Consider the following 21,173-nt stretch of genomic DNA (forward strand, 5'->3'; position numbering starts at 1 on the left):
GGGGCCTGTCTGCTCAGCCTACGCTTGGTCATGAACTTCCAATCACAGACTTCCATGGATCCCTGCTTCCTGATCAAGTGCTTTCCCCTCTCTCCGGGCCTTTTCTGCTTCTTTCCAAGCTTGATTTCTCATCTTCCTCTTTCCTTCCCTCCTTCATCTACCTCCTTCTGCTTTCCATAAAGTCCAAGAAAAGCCCACTGCTCAGTACCTTGTCCTTATTCCCTAAGGGGTCCTTCTGGTCTGGACAAAGCAGGACCTTCCCAGTTCCTCCCCAGCTGACATAATCAGCCAACAAGCTGACTGCACAACAATCAAAACAATTTCAAGTGGTCTTTTAAATTTGGGTTAAATTAAAGGCTGTTGTTTCAATTTCTTAGCTTGTTATTGCTTTGTAAGTTTTACAAACACTCCTTGCCTTTCTGTATGTGTGTATGTCAGGAAAACCAATTTTTTAAAGTTATTATATACGCTTTTAAATCAGTATTTGAATCTGTGGGACTAATTTTAATGGGAAGCTTAGAAAATCCTATATCAAAGCACAAACACAACTGGGCCTCTTGAATTTTAATTCCTTTTAAAATTACTGAATTTCAAAGTAAGAAACTTTTAAAAATACTGCTCAATTAAAAAAAACAACAACAGAGTCATGCATCTCTACTATGCCAATCAAATCTGATTAAGAGAATGAGCAGAGCCCTACAGCCGACTCTCCATGCTTTTTTAAGCATGTACACCATGCCCTCTGCTGGCCTCTCATTTCATTACACAACTTGGTAAGGGGCTAGGGAGGAAAGTGCCTGCAATGCAGCGAGACCTGGGTTCGATCCCTGGGTTGGGAAGATCCCCTGGAGGAGTACAAGGCAACCCACTCCAGTATTCTTGCCTGGAGAATCCCCACGGACAGAGGAGCCTGGTGGGCTACAGTCCATGGGGTTGCAAAGAGTCAGACATGGCTGAGCAACTAAGCACAGCCCAGCACAGGGAGGAAAGAGGGCAAAAAATGTGCATTCCTTCCACTGAAACAGAGTTCTCTTGTTCTGAATTAAGTACAAAAGTTCTGTCATTTTCTGTCTCTTTCCCCTTCCCTTCTCCATAATGTCGGCCTTGTTTTAAAGATTTTCAGAATCATGATTATAAGGGTGCAATCTAATCATTTCCCCTAAAATGAGGAAATAAGTAACAGGTAATCCAGAATGAAAGAGTACTAAAAACCGATTTAAATGTAGTTTCAAAATATATTCCTAATTAGATGTGGCTTCCGGTAACAGGAAAACTTATATGCATACTGACTGGGTGAGGAAAATTACAATATGGAAATATGCTGAATGCCAGGGACGACATTTTCACTGTCAAATAGTCCAAAGTGGAAAATACACAACTGTTAGACAATAAAATCTAACCATTCCGTTTTATGATAAGGCGGAAAAGGTAAATACAATTAATTGGCTCACCCAAGACTCTTAGCAAATTGGAGACAACAAAGGAGTTTCAACCTAAGATCAGAGAAACTCTGAGTCACAGACTTGAAATACAAGGATGGGGCACCAACTGAAAAACACCTTAACAATTCTCCTGCAAAACTAGAAGCAGATTCACTCTGTCCCCGCTCATGCTCTCACGTCAACTCCCACAAAGCCTGTCATCGTAACTTCACAACCTTGCTTGCCGAACTTTAATTCCAAAGATACTTATTGATTGACCAAGATACTATGCTGGGTACTGAGGGATGACACCATGCATGCACCCAAGGAGCTCACAGTCTAGAAGGCAAAAGTGTGAGGAAATAAACTACCAATGATGCCAAGTGCAACAAGGTTCAGAAGCAGCAGGAATGAAGGAAGGATGAACCGTCTGGAGTGCAGGGCTGAGGGGGGAGGTGTTGCTATGAGAAAGCTCCACTAAAGAGGTGATAGTGCTGGGAAGATACAAGTTCAGGGAGAAGCCAAAATAGAGTGACCAGTACATGCACCTTCGTGGAAAACACGCATGGGATTTCAGGAGTGTGTTGACTGGAAAGTAGAAGAATCAGCAGCTCTGTAAGTGTGTGTCCAGGGTGAGGTGGCGAGTGGCCCATGAAAAGCTGGATAGGCGGCCAGACACAGATCACAGGAGCTTTGTGTGGCCGCACCCTGCAAGTGTCGTCATTGTTTGGCCGCTCAGTCATGTCTGTTTGACCCCCATGGACTGTAGCCCACCAGGCTCCTCTGTCCATGGGATTTCCTAGGCAAGAGTACAGGAAAGGGTTGCCATTTCTCCACGGGATCTTCCTGACCCAGCGATTGAATCCACGTCTTCTGCATTACAGGCAGACTCTTTACCACTGAGCCACCAGGGAAGCCCAACCCTACAAGTAACATGGAACTTAATCGGTGGCAGGAAAGTGACACTTACCCTGTAATTGACAAGAGGCCATTGACGTTTTAAACCAGGGAGAGGGAACAATCATATTAGAATTCTCACAAGTTCAAAAGGCATCTGCTAAGTTTTTATACTAGCTTTTCTGCAACCATAGCCAAATTCCTTTCCGTTCCTCATGGTTCATCTACTTTTAAAATAAATGGTACGGTTTGAAAGAAATGGTATTAATGTGAGTTGCAACGGTGAATAAAGAGAAACTTTCTTAACCGCAGTCAGTATATTATCAGTAACACTCAGAGAACACTAGGCAGGCAGGCAGGCAGGGCTCTTCTCCTGGCACACGCATGCCAATTAAGTTTCAAAAAGTTAGCAGAGGTACACAAGCTTTGGAAAAAGTTATCAAATTTCCCAAAGGCAAAAATGAAGCACATAATGCATTTGAACACACAGATCTCAGAAATCCAATGGGATGTGAAATAAGGCCATCGATTCCGCCGATTCATTTCTGGTAACAGAAAACAACCAGTTCTCTACAAGTTCATCTGTATGAACAGTATCTCTGATAATATTTTCAGAATGTCATTATGTTTAAATTTCTAAAAGTGGACCTCCAAGATCAGTAAAAGTCTAAAATGCTCTCTTAAGCCATTGGTATTTTTAAAAGGCACCTCAATCTGAAAATACAAACATTCGTCCTAAATGAGGCCGGTGGGATTAGCAAATCACAGTTTCCAGAGTGGATCCTCTCTGCTCTAAATCAAATGTCACCAGAAAGAGGCCACTGACCCAGAATGTATGAATTTTTAAATTCAATTCACCAACAGAACTGAAAGTGATGTATGATGCTTTTTTCTCTTTGTTTTTCCTCTATCCTCTGCTCTGCCTAATTCACTCACAGCATAAACACCAGCCAAGCTCCTTATATCCAGCATAGAGCAAAAGGAAAACATCTACAAGGGTTTTTACACACTGGAAAGCAATTCCTGGCCAGAGATTCTGAGGAAATTAACTATTCTGATAGCACCCCCTAGTGGCCTAAAGCACTTTTCTGACCAAAGAGACTGCATTCTAACCTTTGCCTAAAAGCAATGCATTAAAATTTTTTAAAACAATGAAAACAATGAGCTTACACTCTGGGAACATCTGTCCAGTTAAACCAATAACTTTAACCTTTGGCCAACTGTTCTTTCAGTTTTAAAATAGGAAAAGTAACACCGCCCCCCTCAATCACCAAAGTCCTCCCTGTGAACATGAGTTCCTCAATACAATAAATTCCCAGTTGCTGCTGCTGCTGTTTAGTTGCTAAGTTGTGTCTGACTCTTTTAGACACCATGGACTGTAGCCCGCCAGGTTCCTCTATCCATGAGATTTCCCAAGCAAGAATACTGGAGTGGGTTGTCATTTCCTTCTCCAAGGGATCTTCCTGACCCAGGGAACAAACCCAGGTCTCCTGTTTGGCAGGAGGATTCTTTACCACTGAGCCACCTGGGAAGCCCGTATTCACATAATGGCTGTTTTTAAACATGAAAAATGCAGAAAGAAACACAAAGCAGTAATAGAACACGCATCCTCAAACCTACTTAGACCGTCGGAGTATTTACGTTAAACCCATACTTCATGTGGTGACACACAGAGTTCTGTTCACTTCTTCCCAGTTATGCACTTTGACTCCCTCCTTCTTTACTGATCTGGCTCTGAGGAGAACTGCAGGGACCAGTGAACTTTCTGGAAATGTCTTCACAGCCCAGAACTGTATTAATTTGACCACAAAATACAATTATCTTCAAAACTGAGATTTTTCTTTTGGAGATGAATTATATAAAATGCATGTCAGATTACTGTGATTTGTTAACAGGAAATGTAATTTAAAGTGAGAAGTAGGATGGAGCCAAAGCAAAAACAATACCCAGCTAAAAAATAAAAATTAAAAAAATAAAAATAAAGTGAGAAGTGGTAATAACAAGAAATACCTAAACCATCACCCTTCAACCTCCTGCCCCCCCCCAAAAAAAAAAAATCTGATAGAGGTGCCTAGTACTCAGTACTAGTACCTAGTAGCTCAGAAGAGACCTAACATACTTTAGATCCTTCTACTCTGACCAAACCTGAGACCTTCAACCAAGCTGGATCAGCCTGCAGTTCATAACCACACAAAATTAAAACCCACTGCCGCCCTCTACTGGGCAGACCTGGAACAGAACTAAAATCCACCCATTATGCATTTGAAATCACCTAATTTCTTCTCCGGTTGCTTGATAATGTATAAATTTCAACATCTTATAAATTAATGATAAGCTTCCAAAAGGGGGGGGGGCAAAGCAATTTTACAAAAATTCAGACCCATTTTCCCTCTTTATCAACTAAAAGAAGCGACAAAATGGTAGCAAACTGGGAGCCTGGCTTCAGACTTGGCTACTATATGACAGCATGAAGTTGGTCAGGACCCAACCAACCTAGGTCTCAATTCTCAGGTCTGCAAATGGAAGAATCACAAACCAGGAGATATTTATGGTCCTGGTTGCTCTTTTTCACTCATTCTTCAAAATGTATAGCTTTTTCTTAACAAGCTGTAATAATCTAACATATTATACCTCTATCCTGTTACTCAGGACTTCACTGATTATTACAAGGACTCAATGGAAATGAGTCTGATAAACTCTGGGAGTTGGTGATGGACAGGAAGGCCTGGTGTGCTGCAGTCCATAGGGTCGCAAAGAGTTGGGACACGACTGAGCGACTGAACTTAGTAACAAGATAGATGTAAACCAAGGGTTGTGCATGTGCGTGAAGACCCACAGTAAGTATGAGTCCCCCTTTCCCACTTTCCCCCACAAACCAGCTCCAAGACCTTTTCTATTCTTGTAAGACATTCTACACCCATATCCTCAAGTATTTATTCCCTGCTGCTCTCTGAGTTTTCCAGGTCTTGAGATGCAGGCACTATATTCCCCACTGAAAGGCAAGCCGCAATGGCTGCACTGTATCCTTTTATCTGTCTGCACACCGTGTCCATTATTGGCAGCAGTGGTTGTAATGGCAGCAGCCCTTATTGCAGCAGAAACAGGAATGGTAGCAGTGGTACCCCCAGCAGCAGGAGTGAAAAAGCTTACAAAACCCCAACAATGATATTATAAAACTGTAATAGTAAAGGGGGGGTGGGGGGGTGGGTGTGTCTGTGAGTATGTGTGTGTGTGTGTGTGTGTGTGTGTCTCGCTCAGTTCTGTCCGACTCTCCGACCCCATGGACTACAGACTGCCAGGCTCCTCTCTCCACGGAATTCTCCAGGAAAGGATACTGGAGAAGGTTGCCGTTTCCTTCTCCAGGGGATCTTCCCGACCCAGGGATCAAAACCAGGTCTCCTGCATTGCAGGCAGATTTTTTACCATCTGAGCCACGAGGGAAGCCCAGTAAAGCCATATATGTGATTATGAAAATAATAAAATTTACCATGATTATGATAATTAGATTTATAGTCATTTACTCTTTTGTGCCAACTATCATGCTATACACTTTCTACGCTTACCTTATTTAGTCCTCAAAAGCATGAGGTGGGTTTTTATTACCTCCCCCATTTTATGAATGAGACACCTAGCTTGTGGCAGGTGTTAACAACTGCTAATGCTACCAAACTCCTACTAGCCATTTCCCTTCCCTTCAGAATCCCCAAAGCCCTTTTATCACATTATTGTCTCTGTATCTGCAAGAACCCTGGCAAACTCACCACGTTCCTACAATGAAGTTTGCAGGGTTCTCCTTGCGCCCATGAATGGCATGGACTTCCCCTCCATCACCATCGTGTGTATTAAATAGCAGACTGTGGGCTCTGAGAATGACAACTGTGCCTCCCCGAGAGCCTGCTTTTCCTGACAGCAGAGTGAAAGTGCTGGTTACTCAGTCGTGTCTGACTCTCTGTGACCCCATCCACTGTAGCCCACCAGGCTTCTCTGTCCATGGAATTCTCCAGGCAAGAATACTGGAGTGGGTGGGCATTCCCTTCTCCAGGGGATCTTTCCGACCCAGTGATCAAACCCAGGTCTCTTGCACTGCAAATTCTTTACCATCTAAGCCACCAGGGAAGCCCCTGCCTTTCCTATTTGTGCTGTTTAATCCTGCCCACCCTCTCCATCTATATCTCCTTCCTTTCCTCTCCCTTTTCTTCTTCTTTCTTCTGAGGTATAATTCCGTGGAAAGAGCACCAAAGCAGAAATAAGAATTGCCTCTTTAAGCAATGTGACTTTAAGCAAATCTTTTCAGCTCTCATGCATTCCTCTGCAGTACATAATAATACCTGCCCTGCCTACCTGTCTTGGAGCACAATTGTTTCAAATAAATAAGGAAGCATATCTGAAAGCAATCTAACAGGTGTGAAAGGATAGCAGCTCTATGTGTATTTAATTCCTAGTGTTCTTAGGCTCTTCACACGCACACGTCCCCCACTTTATACAGTGGAGGGGATTGCTGTGGAGAGGGATGCCCTGGCCCACACCCACTGCCAGCGCCTTGATGAGGCAGAGAACATTTGGACAATGGCGATGAAATAACGACGGTCATTCTCTCCTTCTTCTGGCAGGCCTCCATGGGCTCTTACTCCATTCCACCCAGAGCAGCAGCAACAGCTGCCCATGTCACCCGTCCTCCTCCACCTGCCTTAAGGCCTCTTTCCTTGCTTCCTGTTTCACTGCATATTTCTAAATTGCCTGTCTGCTGTATCCATGCGAATTATTCTCCTTATTGATCAATACATGATATCCACAGCAGCCACTGTTGAATGCAGCATCCAGTGTGAGTCAAACGCAGACTCCCTGGGCGGATCCTCTCACCCCCAGGGCAGCACAATGTCAGTGTCCTCGGCTCCATCTGAAAGATCAGGCAGCACAGCCAACAAAGGACACCGATTCCAAGGTTTCCGCTTCCAGACCTGGTTCCGAGGCTGCGGCAGCACCGTTCACCGCTCACCTCAATCTGAACAGCACAGGCTAGCAAAACGTTCACTGTCCGCAAGGCTGCTGGGAAATTATAGAGAAATCCTATCGTTTGTACCCTATGAACGTACAACCATAATGCCACAAAGCAGAAATGTTTCCTCGAAAAGGGACTAACGACCCAGTACAGTAAATACATTCACTTTACCTTTTCATGTTTTAATATAAAGAGGGAATGTAATATTAATGAGTCCTTCCTATTAAGAGCTAATTGTGCTTACAGTGAAGAAGCTGACAGATACTCCTTAAGCATGTGATAACATCACCAATAAAGGATTAAATCATCATGTGCCTTGTAATATGATAAGCCAAGAGGAACATGGCATCACTTACAAGACAGTCCCATCAAAAATGCATACACTGCATCTAATCATGAAGAATTACCAGACAAACGCAAACTACAAACCAGCTGTCCTGTACTCTTAAGTGTCACAGTTGTAAAAGCAAAAGAAAGACTATTCCAGATTAAAGAAGACTAAAGGAGAGAGAAAACTATATGATCCTGGACTGGGTCCTACACCAGGTGAATTATCATTGGCAGAATTTATATGAGATCTGAAAATTAAATAATAGTTTTACATCACTGTTAGGCTCCTGATGTTGACAATCATAGTGTTGATATAAAAGAATGTCCTTGTTTTTAGAAAATACACACTGAGGTATCTTTAAAGATAAAGGGCATCATGTCTGTAGCTTTGAAACATTCCAAAAGAAAGCATGAGAGAAAATATAGAGAAAGGTTTATACTGTTCTGCTAACATTTTTGTAAGTCTGAAATTATTTCAAAATAAAAAGTAAAAACAGTACCAGTTATCAATACATGTCAAGTTTCAAATGTGAACTAGAATATTCCTACCTACTGATTCCTAAACACACAGAAGGACCACATGGAGCCTTGGGTCATTAATATAAAACCAATCTTGGAGCCTGATATAACAAATTCTGGTACCCACAAATACCATCCGAGTTCTTTCAGTTCACAACGGCTCCACCCAAATGTAGCAGTGATAAAATACCCCTTTCCCCCTGATAATCACTAACCATTTTTAACTTCTCAATTTCATAATTAAGAAAATGCAAACCAAAAATCCTCCAGTGAGTCTACTTCCCATGAAAACACAGACAACCATATTAAAAAGACACACCGGGTATCCCCACTTCATCCCTTCTCTGGCCAACGTACTTTTTAGCTAAGTGGTTGGCATTTAGGCAGGGTGCCCCTGTCCTGCCATCAGTGAGCTTTAGCCACAGCAAGTGTATGAATATGAGTGTGAGTGTGTGGGGACTCAAGGTTTATTTCACAAACATAAAGCAAAGACATCAGCCAACTCTGATATTCAGATGCTCCTGCAGGAAGTGCACAGAGTCCTAATCATCTGCATCTGATTCTAACAGAATGATTTACACCTTTTCCACCCAGCGATTCCAGGAATGTTAATGATGGAACAATACTCGGTCAAGCTTTCAAACCCAAAAGACAGCTGGAGACAGGCCCCTAAAAAGCCACATGAGAAGAAAATAAAGCCTTATCTTCTCATGCACAAGGATAAGGAATAAGCTGAAAAGTTATACAGCTGCAGTTACTCTGTTTTCCTGGGTCATTATTAGCATGTTCTCATTTAGAATTTACAGTGTCCTATGGAGAAGGAAATGGCAAACCCACTCCAGTACTCTTGCCTGGAAAATTCCATGAACTGAGGAGCCTGATAGGCTATAGTCCATGGAGTCGCAAAGAGTCGGACACGACTGAGAGACTTCACTTTCACTTTCACTTTTCTTTCATGGTCCAGAAACACCAAATCTCTCATTACCCTTCACCCCATTCCTGAGGTCAGAAAGAATTTCCATTTCACAGGCAGAAAAATCAAGGTGAAAGAAAATTAAGCACTTTCTTGGTGGTCTAGTGGTTAAGAATCTGCCTGCCAATGCAGGGGACACAGGTTGGATCCCCAGTCTGGGAAGATTCCACATGGCACGAGGCAACTGAGCCCATGCCCCAGCTATGGAGCCCGCACCTAGAGACTGCTCTGCACCGAGAGGCCCCTGCAACTGGAGAAAGCCTGCACGCAGCAACAAAGACCCAACACAGCCATGAATAAATAAACAAAACTGATTCCCAAACAGTACTATCTTTCAGCAAAAGAACCTCGAATGGACCAAACACTCTGCCTCCAGGGGTAAAAAACAAAAATATCCTTAATTTCTGAACTTTTACATCCAAAAAAAACAAAATCATGTTATGTCACTAAATTACCAGAAAAGACACACTGGTCTGTCTCTATTTTTTAATGTGCTTTTCCTGATTTAGAGGCGTCATTCTGGATGCAGACAAGATCACCTACCCACATGGAACTTTGTGGCGCTCAACTAATGCTTCACATTTGGGGCAATCATGAATATGAGAAGCCTCTTTCTCTCACACCAAAGGACTCCATTGATGGGCTCCATGGGCCGTCCTAAGGGCAGCTACAATACCAGTCCCTCTCTCTCTTAAATATGAGGGTTGTTCATGATACAGAAAAACACGTATTGACAAACAGCTCTTAACTTGGATTACCATAGGGAGGAGCAGCAGAGATTATGATTTATGACAACGAATTTCAAACAGCTTGGTTCCCGAAATGTCCCGAAATGTCCAAAGCTTGGTCAACACACCCAGCTGTCATGTAAACACTGGTGGATCAATGAACTGTTTCTGTTTTAAAAACAACAAACTGAGGAGACAAAAACCAAGGGACTAACAAAGAGTAGCCTCTCAGGAGCATATCCCCAGCCAAGAAACTAGAGCACAGTTAACTAGGGGCACCACAGCAAACAGGAAGGGAGACAGCTGAGACGATGCCAATAAAGGCAAGTCCAAGAAAGAGGAACACAAATAGCACTAGCGGCTCCTCTGTATCGATTTTTAAATTACATTTACTTAAACACTTCAAGAACCTACATGTAGAGTCATCTTACCACAAAGGTTTGCAATTCACATGGTGATTAAAATAGTATTTACTTCCTAGTGGCCAAGCCCACATGAGGGGTTTCAAATGAGGAACAGCACAGATGCTTATCAACATCATGAGCCCAGGAGAAGGAAGGTGGTTTATTATTAACAGGAAGCCCAGGGACAAGTATATGCCAAGCATTTGAGAGGTTCAAGAGAGTGACAAACGAGTTTCAAATGGCTTTTCCTTGGCCCACTGAAGCATGCATTCATTGAGTCAACAAACATTTGTGGGCACTTACTATGAACAAGACACGCATTTTGATGGATGCTGTCCCAGTTGGCATACCTGCCATGGAACCCACGGGCAAGGAATGGTGTGCAGCTGAGAACCAACTTACACTTCAAAATGAGAATTATGACAGGAAAACAGCCAACTTAAAGAAGCTGGAGAGCCAGAATAAAATTACTGTGGAGCCCTTCTCTTTTCTATTATGATATTTAAAGAACTAATTCACATTCTTCTCTGTGTGACTTTAAAATGTGTGGCCATTTTCCTTTTGAAGGAATGAATGACAAGCCCTGAGGTTTAAGTCTCAGATCAAGGAGCAAACAAAAGGGCAAAAGACATGTTTGGAAAATCATCTCCCAAAAGGAGCTCTTTGTTATTTAAGATACATTCAAAATGAAATTTGGAATGCACAACACAATAATATGTAACAATACGTAATCTAAACTTTAAAAATAGGAAAGTGACAGCCTGAACAGATTCTTTGCTGATGAAGTGTCAAAGGAAAGAACGGGTTATGTAGTAATAACTGCTGCTGCTGCTAAGTCGCTTCAGTCGTGTCCGACTCTGTGCAACCCCATAGACGGCAGCCCACCTGGCTCCCCGGTCCCTGGGATTCTCCAGGCAAGAACACTGGAGTGGGTTGCCATTGCCTTCTCCAATACATAAAAGTGAAAAGTGAAAGTGAAGTCACTCAGTCATGTCTGACTCTTAGTGACCCCATGGACTGCAGCCTACCGGGCTCCTCCGTCCATGGGATTTTCCAGGCAAGAGTACTGGAGTGGGGTGCCATTGCCTTCTCCAAGTAATAACTAGAGGTGCTTTAAGTTTAGTATACATTAGAGTTGACCCTTGAACAACACGAGTTTGATGTGCAAGTCCATTTACATACGGATTTTTTTCAGTGTTCACTACAGTACAACACAATCCACAATTCAGTGAATCTGCAGGTACAGAGGAACCATATACACTGAGGGCAAACTATAAATTAATGCTCGGATTTTTGACTGCACAGAGGGCTGGTGTGCTGTTCAAGGGTCAATGGTATAAGGTGGGAAGGTGAAACGGTGCCATGAACTTAAGGCTAAGGAGCTTGCACTTTATTTGATAGGCAACTTGTTTCCCCCCATTTATTTGCTTTTGTTTAATTTTGGAAACCACTTTTGAGCAATTAAGTGACATGATTAGACAGTTAACCTTGCACTAGTGCCCAAGGTGGGCTGCAGTCCATGGGGTCGCTGGGAGTCGGACACGACTGAGCGACTTCACTTTCACTTTTCACTTTCATGCATTGGAGGAGGCAATGGCAACCCACTCCAGTGCTCTTGCCTGGAGAATCCCAGGGACGGGGGAGCCTGGTGGGCTGCCGCGAGTCCATGGGCTCGCACAGAGTCGGACACGACTGAAGCAACTTAGCAGCAGCAGCAGCAGTGCCCAAGGTGGAATGGGGTAGGAGAGGAGTTACTAACAGAAATCTACTGCAAACGTTCAATTAAAAACAGGAGGAAACATTCCAAGAAACGGTGCAGAGGGAAACGTGGAGAGGACTCAGAAGACAAAGGCGGCGGCCTCTGGTACAAAATCAGCCCAGGGTCCTGAGGCCAGGGGGCTCAGGGAGCAGCACCAAGCACAGGCAGGTGCGGCCTCGGAGGGGAAACACTGCACAAGGAGCTGAGCGGGAGGCCTGGGCAGGACGCAGGCTTGGGAAGCCCCTCTGGGAGCAGCTACACGATGAGATCAGAGGGAAACCGAAGCAAAGGCCTTTGGGGGCACACACTGTACAAGTTAGTGGCTTTCTAACACCTTTCTTCACCTGTGGCTGATGTTCTAGTTATCTGATCAGAGGACCCCATGCTAGACCCCGACACCCCAGGCAAACACTCTAGGCACCTCCTTAAGCCTTCTGGATGGAGTCCCCGCACTCTGGTGGGTACTCTCGACTTTCTGCTACATCAAACTGAAGCTCTGGCTTCTCTATGCTGCCCTTTGGGAGGTCTCACTCTGATGGAATATTGCTAAATTTTCACTGCAGAGACATCCCAGAGACCAGCCCTGGCTCACGTCTCTGCAGTCAGGCCAGTGATCCCCCATCACCTACCGAGACTCACAGCCTGAGAACCAGCCCACTCCAAAGAATTCTGCAGGTCTAGGAGACAGGCTCAGATACCCACACAAGACAGGCTCAGATACCCACACAAAATGGGTCATTTCTTGAAGTCTATTTTAAAATCTAATATTTAAAGCAATTCGAAAGCATCAGCTAAATGTATTTCATACCCAGTGATTTAGAAAAAGCAGTGTCTAGACGTTAACAGTCCAAGTTACTATTACCTAGGTATCCTGAGATGCAACCTCTCATGCATATATTTCTTGGCCAATTTTATTTACAGAGCAGACTACTTAGATTCATGTCAACTTCCCCTGTAAGTATTAATCGTAAAAAAAGAAATAAAAAGAACCTTCCCCTTTCTAAATCTGTGCCTACATCAATATTTTAAATTTAAATATCTAATACAATTTTAAAATCAAACTAAACCAAACCAAATCTGAGGTTAAATTTTGTTAAGTTTCATACCATAATAAAATCTGTCATTACAAACAAGAAAAACTCTGTGTCAACACATAAATACACCCACACATACAAACCATTTTTTAAAAAATCTAAAACCCAGTTTTTTAGGTAATTATTAACATAATTTAGTTAACATAGCATAGACTACAGAAAAAATCAAGGTCTTTTAGAGAAAAGAAACTCTGTCACTCAGATATTCAAAATAACTATTAAAAACGAAAGGTTTTTTTTTTCGTTTTGTCATTTCAAGCTGATTAAAAATGACTGTTCATCTTCGGTATAATCCACCCCCCAAAAAAAAGATATTCAAAGATATTTTACCTCTCCAGTGTTTTAGTCTCAACACAAGCCCCTCCCCTCTGACCTTCTTTAAGCAAAGCCAATACATGGAAAAATGAAATCATTTTGAGTTTCACATTGTTTCTACACCCAAAGACATAGCTGCAGCCTGAGGTAACCAAAAGGCAAAATGCAGTTATCTGAGTAATCACTAACCCAGTGATCTCCAAATACACACCCTGATTATGTGGAAACCTTTTCTTATTCTTCTACAGGCTCCACTTCCCTGGGTGGGGGAGAGGCTCCCACTGGGGCCAGAGTGCTCAGGGCACTTACCTTTTTGGCTCTTTGGGCTATGTCTGGTGTTCTTGTAAGCAGCTTTTCAATCAGGTACTCTCTGTTCTGCAAAACAAATATTCCCAAGGTTTGACATCACATATGATACACTGAAATTCATAGTGATTTTAAAAAATAGCAGATTTACTTGGGTTTTTAAGCATGTTACCTTGGCTTTCTGGAAGAATTTGCATTTTAAAAGTTCTGCTGCTGTGGGCCTGAAAGATCAATAATAAATTAGAGTTGAAACAATGACCACTCAATAAAGACACTGCCTTGATGAAACAACTTAATCCTAGAGTCTTTCTGAAAGACCAGTTTCAGGAACAGCAAACTACAGACTAAATTCATCGTAAGCTGGCACCAAATAAACTGGCGCTGATTTTGCAGTTCTTTTCAAACACCTCTCCTGCAAAACACATAAACTCCTGTAGGTTAAATATCTGGGGCATGATCAACTTTCCATCCTCCATCCTTACACTTCACTAAGTGAATGCAGGGTTTCTAAAAGGTGGCAGACTGACACGTCTGTGAGCTAAATCCCTGTATTTATTCAGAAGCAGTACAAGCGGCGGTATGACCCTATCAAGGAAACTATGTCCACGGTGTTCTCCGATTCTCCATGAGCGGCGGTGTCTGCAAGGGGACCACGCATGCGCGCAGGCTCTATCCACCCACCAAGTCACCCTGTCTAAAGTGTACTTGGACTACTGTTTTTCAAGGAACGTAAGTGTGACAGTGACTAACAGAACGCAAAATCATTTAAAAGCATTATGAGACTAGTCTGATTGTTCCCTCACATGTCACTTGTTTCTCTGTCCTGTATTCCCCATAAACTGACAGTTGGGTCTGAAGGCCTGGCTAGGTTGACACAAGTACTTGGGGGAAGAACACTTCAGAGATGATGCACACTGTAATTACTGTAGCACTGGGAGGCACATGATGATAGGTTATTTCACTGGGACAGATGTTATGTTGAACCCTTGGTCCCCAGGCCCGAGATCTCTCCAAGGTAAGTTTGCCTCACTGCAGCTGGCAAGTATCCTGTTAGATAATACTTTGACATGATATGCATATCGTGTCCTGGAGAATCTTCCACCTGCTGGTTTTAGCATCTTTGCCTTAAATAATTATGTCATTGGAGGTGGCAGAACACTGATTTTTCTACTTCTATCATTCCTTCTGTATTAAATGACTGGCACTCTTCCACAAAGAACCACTGCCTTAATCAATAGTTCCTGCAGGCATGCAGAAAGAATCACATAAACCTAGAGGACAGACAGTCAGCAAGATAACTGGGCTGTTCTCTTTAAAAAGTTGGTGTCGTAGAAGAAAAGGGGAGACATGAGGGGACTGTTTTAGATGAAAACAGATTTAAGCAACATGTGACCTTCTCCTGAGTTTTGAATTTTAAGAGGAGAAGAAGCTACAGGAGACATTTAGAAATAGAGATGGGTGAATGTGCTAGGCAGTGGGCAATTTTAGTAAATTTCTGTTCATTTACTTAAGTGTGGAAAAGTATTTCGGTAATGGAGGAATGTGTCTTTATTTGGAGGGAATGCACGCTGACGTCGTTTTGTTCCTTATTTTCTGTTCAACCAATAAAATGTAGATAATAGGGACAGCAGATATGAGAAAGGTGAATAATTGTTGAATCTAGGTGTTTACAAAGACGTAAACACTGTATTATTTTATCATCTTTTCTGTATGTTTTAAATTTTTCATAATAAAAAACTGGGAGGGGGGAGGGAAGCCTGAGTGAGTATCAGTAGGTCTCTTCTCAGGCAGTGGCTGTCGAAGTGCCTAAGACTACTGTGCTACGGAATCCAAGTTTACAGGGAGTCCTCACACTTGAAGAGCCTGGAAACCAATGCTCTGAACCAGGAAGCCCCACTAAAATGTTTCCAGGGACCCAGCATACAAAAGAATTAGGGAACTCGTCATTCAGCGCAATGGTGAACAAACTGTGACAGTCTGCAGGGGCCACAGACTGCATTTCTGTGCAAAGAAATTTTCTCTCTAAATTGTTATTGTGCTTTTCCTCAATTTCAAGTGGAACACTGGTTACAAGAACCCTAACAAAGAATCCCAAATGGCCATAGCCAATGCAACCAGCAGCCTCTAACTGCTAATTTCTTTGAGTAACTAAAGGTCTACATGACAGGTGGGCCACACTTTACATTCTGTGTTCCATATTCCTTGGTAAGTTGATTCAAATTCAGGAATTTTTACCTTGGACCTTGTTTCTGTACTTTGCTTACCAGGCAACTAGAACTAAAAAGGATAACTGAAGCGATTTAACTTTGGTTGCTTTTTTTTTTTTTAACATAGACTACTCTTAAGAGATCACTGGTAGAGTTTTTTGCTTCCAGCAACTGCAAATTCATCCTTTCATTCTCTCAGTAAGTATGCAATGAACACCGGCTACTTGTCAGGTATCATGCTAGATCCTAGGCACACTCTGATGACGCTGACAGACATAAACACCACCCTCGTCAGCTTAAGATCTGGCAGATAAGAGACTATGCTGTCAGGCGGGGAGAGGATGGTCAGAACATTCGAACACATGGGTTGTGTCCGTGGGAAGGAGACGGCTACTGAGAACATTCAGATCCATTACACAAGGGACTGGGTATGTCTGGCAACTGACGCTATGAAACCAAATTTCAAAAACCAAGACACGTACGAAATAACCTAGATTTAATTTTTTTAAGTGAAAAGAAAAGAAAGCTGAGAAAATTAAGATGATGAAGGAACTCAAAGCCACTCTTTTGGTTGAAATCCTCCACTCTCTCTGGTCAAACGGCTTCCCTTGTGGCTTGGACGGTAAAGAATCTGCCTGCCATGTGGGAGACCTCGGTTGGATCCCTGGGTTGGGAAAATTCCCTGGAGAAAGAGAACAGCTACCCACTCCAGGGTTCTTGCCTGGAAAACTCCAGGGTTCTTGCCTGGAAAACTCCATGGACAGAGGAACCTGGCAGCCTACAGTCCATAGGGTCGCAGAGAGTCAAACATGACTGAGCCACTTACTATTTCACTGTTTTTCTGGTCAATACTGTTTAGACACTCTCCTGGCTAGTCTGTCTGCCACTTCTCTCTTCCTCATTCCAACCCACCATCCACACTGCTCCCTAGCTGGCTTCTAAACAAAAAATATTTTCTTATCCCTCCTAAAGGATTTTAGTGGCCTGAGATCTTCCCATCATGCCCCACGCCAACTTACCCTCCAAACACAGTGACGGTCTCACCCACGCCTTGCTCTTTCATGACAAAGCACACTGCTGTGCTTCAGAATTGTTTGTAACCAACTGGCACACCCTTGCTTATCCATCAAGAACCCATTTAAATGGCATCCATCTTCAAAGACACTTCTCCCAGCTCCTACAAGTAGAATTCATTGCTCACACACCAATCTACCCACACTCACTTTGCAATTATCTGTTTCTGTATCTTCCTGCCTCCACCTCACTAGGTTACAAGCCCTTCCAAGGAAGGGACCACACAGTGTTCACTTTTTTGTAATCCCAAAGCCTAACACAGACCACAAAACTGCTATAGCTCAATTTCATGCCAGAATCAAATACAGGGTAAAAGTGATGCTACTAGACATCTGAGCACCAAACTACAACTTCTGGAACTAGAGTTACCACCAAATTCGAAGCATCTATTCAATATAGTAGAGAACAGGAGAATGATGTAATCAAGACAAGACTCAGGCTAACAAGAAACAAAAGGAAAGAGGTGTATCTGCGTGCAATGAGAAGGAAAGTTACAAATGCCTTCCTTTCTCCTCTAAACCCCCACCTCCTTGCTTCAGCTTACCGAGGTCAAGTGTAGGACTCACGTAAAGAGAAGGCTGGGAAATGCCAGATATACCTGGAGATGAAGGAAGGCAAAAGCAGAAGCGGGCAGCAGAGGATGAGATGCTTAGATGGCGTCACCAACTCAAAGGACAGGAATCTGAGCAAACTCCAGGAGAAGTGGAAGACAGAGGAGCCTACAACACGGGGTTGCAAAGCACTGGACATGACTGAGTGACTGAACAACAACAACCCGGGGATACAGGCCTGGGAATGTTTCCTTCCCCAGCAAGGCCATTTCTGCGGTCATCAAGACTGTCAAGGGGAAAAGCATGCTCAAGAGAAAACCCTGTTCTCTGAACTCTACTCAACTTCATCAACAGACACAGAAACACAGTGACATGAGAAATGAGAAGTCGTTTAAAAAGCCACATTCCTTTCTTAACAGGGTTAATATTTAAATAACAGGTAACCTCGACTCTATAAAAGAGAAGACCTAAATAGCAGATCCCTTTGTAGCTGAATTCTACATGTGCCAAACTACCTCCATAACAAGCTTGGAAAAGTAGAAGGAGGAGGAATGATGAAAATGAGGAAGGGAAGAACGTGAGAGAAGGTGTGAGAAAAATCGAGATGCACGCTGCCCATTTGGTTTTAGGGTTTCTATATGTTTTGCCTGGTTTACTCTTACGGTATAGAGATTACTGGGTGTGTGTGTGCGCTCAGTCGTGTCCAACTCTTTGCAACCCCATGGACTGCAGCCCGCCAGGCTCCTCCGTCCATGGGATTTCCCAGGCAAGAGTACTGGAGTGGGCTACAATTTCGTTCTCCAGGGGCTCTTCCTGATCTAGGGATCAAACTCACATCTCCTATACTGGCAGGCGGATTCTTGACTGCTGAGCCACCTGGGAAGCCCATGGAGATTACTAGTGTAGGGTTAATGCAGGAACCATCAATGCTGCCTGCCTCTTAGCCAAGTACTACAGTAGAAAGAATTCTGCAAGCATTTTTATGTCTTACAAGGCCACTAACAATTATCAAGCAATACAATATTACAAGCAAACACCATATTACAAGAAATGCTAAAATGCTATACCAGCAATTGTAATGAGGTCCTAGGCTTTGAATAATGATTCAATTTTAAATCCTTAAAAACAATGAGGAAGGAGTCTGCAAGCACCAACATTCTCAGAAGAAAATCCCTTAAAGGATTCAAATACATGTGGATAAGCCAAAGTACACCAAGACTTAAAATAATGTTCAAAGGATTCAGGATGAATATGATACAGTTTAAATAGCTCTGAAAATTTGTATTTTAATGTCTAACAATACACTCACCTCCGGCAGAGCTGTATTTCTCACCCTGCCCCCCCACAAAGAAATATTTAAGTTTTATTTGTTTCCAATGGATTCATCTATGCAACATCCACTCCTTTGTGGATGGAAAAATGTGCGCAAAAAAAATGCTAGTTATTTTTATAGTTGCCATCCATATGAAATATGTAGCCTCTAAGAGAAAGGATTTTTTTTTTAAGAATAGCAAAATGTTCTGCTATGCAAATATAAGCAAATCTTTGTCTATGCAAATGCAGGGCAAAGATTTGGATGAAGCAAAGAACTCTGACACCCAGCTCTCAGGCAATGGGAAGTTCCAAGAGTTCTTGAGGTTGACAGAAAGCACAGCTCCTTCTCAGCTAGCCTGAGGGCTCTCACAGTGCCATGATTCCGATCTGGTCACTGTTACCCAGTGATATGTTTTCACTCATTGCTAAAAAAAGGCACTCAGTAAAACCAAGGTGTTGGTACCAGTTAACTGCTTTTAGACTACACGAAGAGGATCTATATGCTGGCAACAGAAATAAATATAAGGATCAAAACTCCTGCCTTCACCCCTCTTCTCAACCCACTACAATCTGGAATTCTTTTCAATGAGTCTAAATCATCCCCAAATTGCAAGCCCCCCCACTGCTTGCAGGTGTTCAGGAAATACTTCGGAGTATGTAATGCAGACCAGTCAAAAAGACAGAGACAGAAAGATGAGAGACACAGACTCTCCTTCTAAAAACCTAGGAAACTCATGAGGAAATTGGACATGTAAGTCAATTAACCTACATAGTGCAGTAAGTGCTACAAGAGACATTATCTTCGAATACTGTAGGAAACCAGAAGTCGCAATGACTCCACTGGTCAGGAAAAGACAGGCAAACAATGAAGAAAGAAAGAAAATGGCAATCCCAATTTCAGGAATACTTAGAAATACTCAGGCACTGTGTTCTCTGCTTTCAATGCATTATCTTGTTCCATCCCCATAGCAACGCTAGGACCTGATGTTATTGAGCCCATTTTACAGACAAGGAAACTGAGGCATACAGATGATGAGGAAGAAGGGCGAGGACGCTCACCCAAATGTATCTAACTTTGAGAATATGGGGCCTTTGAACGAAGCTGTGAAAGACGGGTGGAAAGGGGAGAGGAGAAGAGGAAAACCATCTGGACAATATAAGCAAAGGCAAAGAAGACAGGAAATATTCACACTTTCAGACTCGCACAACAATTAAATGTTTACTTATTAATTCAGTCATGAATACATATTTTCACTGCATCCTATATAATAAATAATTCCACAATCACAATACTGTTTTTTTCCATCCTCACATCTCCCGAATCATCTTTACCCAAACTTCCTACACTGTGTTTTTTTTTCATTACAAGAATGAAACACCTGGGAAGTTTATGCACCACTAATACTCTCGGTTATAGAGGACAATCGTACAACAGTGCGAAGATTATGTCATAGAGAAAATACCTTTTAAAAAGTCCTTAAACTATTCATACTTTGTAAATCAATATCGTTACTAAGAGAGTACTTTGAAGGAAAGACGTAAGAATTTGAATATCGGCTATACAGGTCTTTTCTAACAGTTTTGTTATTGTTTAGTGGGGTGATGGGAAGCTGACATTTGAGCTCATATAACAAATTAAACCTGGAAACACTTTCAAGATTATTGAGAAAAATAGATGGAATGTTAAATATAAAGTATGATGGTTTATTTTAACAAAACTATGAGTCTCCTAAAGGGATCTATTTTCATATCAGTAAGTACACTAACAATTCTGTGTATGTTCAGTTGCTCACTTGTGTCTGACTTTCTGTGACCCCATGGACTGCAGCCTGCCAGGCTCCTCTGTCCATGGGACTATTGAGGCAAGAATACTGGAGTGGATTGCCAAATTTCTTCCTCCAGAGAATCTACCTGACCCAGAGATCAAACACGTGTCTTCTGCATTGGAATAAGGATTCTTTACCACTGAGCCACCTGGGAAGCCCAACAATTCTACCCTCCAGAATCTTTTATCAAAATAGCTGGAATTGTGATTACCTATCACTACCACTAGGTGGGATCTCAACTAAGAATCACAAAGACCATCGGTTACAATCTAGTGCTAAAGGGGAGGACGAGTCCTTCTCTCACTGGGGTTTGGAGGATCAAACTCTGTTTTCCTTGCCAAAAACTTACGTTTGGAGATGAAACCAAATAGGAAAGTGGAAAGTAAGTAAGTCTTGCATCCTTGTTACAATAAATGATTTCAAGATGCTTAACAGCAAAGTCTTTGAACCTGGCTT

General features: G+C 42.5%; 1 protein-coding gene across 1 annotated transcript in view; it reads right to left on the reverse strand.

The window, feature by feature from the left end:
- STK39 (serine/threonine kinase 39) overlaps positions 1 to 21,173 on the reverse strand; it is a 315,997-nt gene that overhangs the window by 172,425 nt on the left and 122,399 nt on the right. Inside the window, exons 9-10 of the mRNA XM_040229269.1 lie at positions 13,918 to 13,966; positions 13,749 to 13,814 (exon numbers count right to left, since the gene is read on the reverse strand). Of these exons, the coding sequence (XP_040085203.1) occupies positions 13,749 to 13,814; positions 13,918 to 13,966 (115 nt within the window). The remainder of the gene's footprint in view (positions 1 to 13,748; positions 13,815 to 13,917; positions 13,967 to 21,173) is intronic.

Source organism: Oryx dammah, unplaced genomic scaffold (genome assembly GCF_014754425.2).
Source record: "Oryx dammah isolate SB20612 unplaced genomic scaffold, SCBI_Odam_1.1 HiC_scaffold_27, whole genome shotgun sequence".
In the NCBI taxonomy this organism is placed as follows: Eukaryota; Metazoa; Chordata; class Mammalia; order Artiodactyla; family Bovidae; genus Oryx; species Oryx dammah.